Source organism: Octodon degus, unplaced genomic scaffold (genome assembly GCF_000260255.1).
Source record: "Octodon degus isolate 3935 unplaced genomic scaffold, OctDeg1.0 scaffold00004, whole genome shotgun sequence".
Taxonomy (NCBI): Eukaryota; Metazoa; Chordata; class Mammalia; order Rodentia; family Octodontidae; genus Octodon; species Octodon degus.
In genome coordinates, this window is record NW_004524580.1 from 10,773,293 (window position 1) to 10,776,548 (window position 3,256).

General features: G+C 36.6%; 1 protein-coding gene across 2 annotated transcripts in view; it reads left to right on the top strand.

The window, feature by feature from the left end:
• Tmtc2 (transmembrane and tetratricopeptide repeat containing 2) overlaps nucleotides 1–3,250 on the top strand; it is a 434,585-nt gene extending 431,335 nt beyond the window's left edge. For both annotated transcript variants that reach the window (XM_004623764.2, XM_023716256.1), the window contains one exon: nucleotides 1,000–3,250. In XM_004623764.2, the coding sequence (XP_004623821.1) occupies nucleotides 1,000–1,179 (180 nt within the window). In that variant the 3' untranslated portion in view covers nucleotides 1,180–3,250. The remainder of the gene's footprint in view (nucleotides 1–999) is intronic.
• Nucleotides 3,251–3,256: the final 6 nt, after the last annotated feature.

A 3,256-nucleotide genomic window follows, 5' to 3' on the forward strand; every position in this document is an offset into this window, starting at 1 on the left:
CCTGGGTCGTCTCACTCACTCGCCGGGCCTGCGCTCCGGGACTCTTCAGGATCCCGCGGCCTGGGTCCGATAATATCATATTGTAGCTATGTTCCATGGTTAAAAATCCATGTGAACTAATAACTACTTTTTATAAGTATAATACACTTTTCTTAAAAAGATTACATTTTTTTCCAAACATTTTGCCTATTTGATATTTTTGACTTTAATATTTTATAATAAACAGTCTGGGAACACATTGTGCCACAAAATTAATGGCTGTGTATTGATAATTATGGCATGCACTGGGGGAGGGAGAATTCAGAATTGTATCCAGGTGCATTAATTGGAAAAAAAAAATTAAAGCAGCTCTTTTTCAAAGGGGCTTTGTTTGGAAAGAACTTTAGTTGTTATATTTAAATATTTTCAGGGTTGTTACTCTGAAGTCATCAGTATAATTTAATGTTTTAACTTTTTCTTAAAAAGGCTATAATATTCTAAGAAATGATAAAAGTGGATAGATACAGATTTTTTCATTTAATTATGTTTTTGTGTTTGAATTTAAAGTTATTTTCTATCTGAAATTGTTTCACCTGAAACTTTTTTTTCAAAAATTCAGCTAGAATGTGGTTACTAGTTTTCTATATGTTACCTATACTTTTTCATTAAAGAAAAATTCAATTTCCCAGCTTCCTGTCCTGTGTAAAGCACAGAGTAGATATCAGATGTTTGAAAATAATTTTTCCTTTCTTGTCACTTTTTTTTTGTGGCCGGCTCAGCCACCCCTGGGAGCAGGGCTGGCACTGAATGTGGTGCCCAGGATCAAACTGCCGTCCCCACACTTAACCTAAGCTTGCCTAAGCAGATGCTTTAGTTCACTGAACTATCTTGCCAGCCTTCTAGTTACATTTATTTTGTATAAATTGCCAAAATGGAACCATTTGCATAAGTGGAAGATTTGGGATCCCCATGAAGGAAAGCTTGAAGGACTAGTAATTGTCTTCCTTTCCCCTCTCGCAGTACCCAGCTGCTCTCATGAACCTGGGAGCCATCCTGCATCTCAATGGTCGACTCCAGAAGGCCGAGGCCAACTACCTGCGGGCCCTGCAGCTCAAGCCAGATGACGTCATCACGCAGTCCAATCTTCGCAAACTGTGGAACATCATGGAAAAGCAAGGCTTAAAGACTTCCAAGACCTGACATAGGAGGACAAAACCCTCATCCTCCTCCACTTAATAAAGCTGGCTTCATGAACAGAAAAAAACTTTCTAGCAGTGCTATGCTAAGAGCTCGTTTTTACTTCACAACCCAGGCAGAGACCATTGAGGTCACTGAATCCACTTTGCTGTTGGCACAGCCATTAACACCAAAAAAGGGGAACATTGGAAACCTCCAGGAGGATGTAATTGTTACCCACAGACTGCAAACCAGAGCACTTAAATGGAATCTTTTGGCATTCTTAAAAGGGAGAGGGGCATCTAAATTACACATTTTGTTCATTTGTTTGAAAGCTAACTTCGAAACTATAATGTCCTTAAACACTGTGAGAGGAAGTCAGTGTCCACTCAGCCACAGTAGACTGTTGAGGTTAAGTGTTAATAGGGATAAATGAGAACGGCGTAATACCCAGTGAGCCACTGGTTGTCCTAATGCTGCTGTCTTCCCTCTCTGGGACAGCCTGCTTATCAATTTCTCAAGCTTAGAAAATGTTTGTTTGTTTGTTTGTTTGTTTGTTTGTTTGTTGCACATTGTGCCAGCATCTAGCAGCATCTGTACTTGTTTCTCAACTGGTGCACATGATGTTTTATGCATTGAATGTCACCACTTTCACACTTTCAAACTTCACTTGCTGATCTTGCTCTGAAAAGGATATGGAGAAAAGAGCTAACACACTTCACAATGGTGTTGGAAGCGGGGCTGGACAGGCCTTATGTTCATCTGGTAGGCATGTTTTTTTAATGTTGTCAGCGTTTGTCCACAAGCCGCCTAGCAGAATTCATTGTATTAATTCTTTTGAAATTACTTTTTAAAATGGCTATTCTTGGCAAAGCTGCACCTTTAGTGTTCCAGTTCAGATAACTCACCAGTCATGTTTAAAGAAGGTATGTTTCCCTGATTTTAAAAAAAATCAAGGCGAAGGGAAGGAATATATGATCAAGATTGCCACAAATTTTGTGTTTGCAAAGAGTTGGAGTGAAATCCTAACCAGATTCTACTAGGCACCTGAACAGCAGTGCAAATAAATTACTTTCATCTCTTTTTGCTCTTCATCAAAGATGTCAAAAATAACTTCTTTTAACCTGCAATAAAATATATAGGATTAGCCTGTATGTGACTGGATTTTTCTGCCAAGTTGAAAAACTGTTTTTCACTAGTAAATTGGATATTTTCTTTCATTATTTGTTATTAGTCACTTCAGTGATCTTTCATAAGAAAAAAGACCATATAAAAGATTGAGAGAAAAAATATATATTGAACATTTTTGGCTTGCAGGCAAACTTTACTGCTAAAAATTAATCTCATAAAACACCGGCCCATGTCTAATTCTTCATAGAGAAATTAGCTGTACTATATCCTATTTATTTATTTATTATTCTACCATAGCAGAGTAACAATGAATTTGATTCATTGAGCCAGTTCTTTGCAACTGAAAGTTAACTTTTTCTCCTTCCCTTTCACACTCCATGTATATATGATCACTGTTTCCATTAAAGGGAAGCTGGACATGCAAATACATTATGTTATGTTTTTCCATTCTATATGTTTATATATCTGAATACAGTGGGATAAAGAATTTAGAGTAGTATTGCTATGGCATTAGTGTCTTCGTGAGAAGGGCAGTGTAGCAAGATGGTTTTTTGATGGATTAATATGAAGGCCCTCTTATATTATGTATATTATTTTGTAAACATTTCACTGAAGGGCCAGGAGTTAAATTATAACTAAATTACTGTGTGTTCAGAATGATATTTAACAATTAACAACAACAAACCCGTTGGTCAGACCAGGACAGTGGGTTGAAGTATATTTTTCATCTTCTAGTGCATTGGCAATTGCAAAGAAAAAAAGGATTTAATATAAGGCTATAAAAATAAAGTCAAGTGTCTAACATTTTATTTATTAAATAGTTATGACTTATGATGGCTTCCTAGTCTTAACATTTTATGTCTTTTTATTGTATTGTTCTTATTTCTGACATTTGTTTCTTAATGAATTCACTCAGTGCACAGTAGAGGTACTTCATGTGACTCGGTTCCCAAGTACCATCAGTAATTGG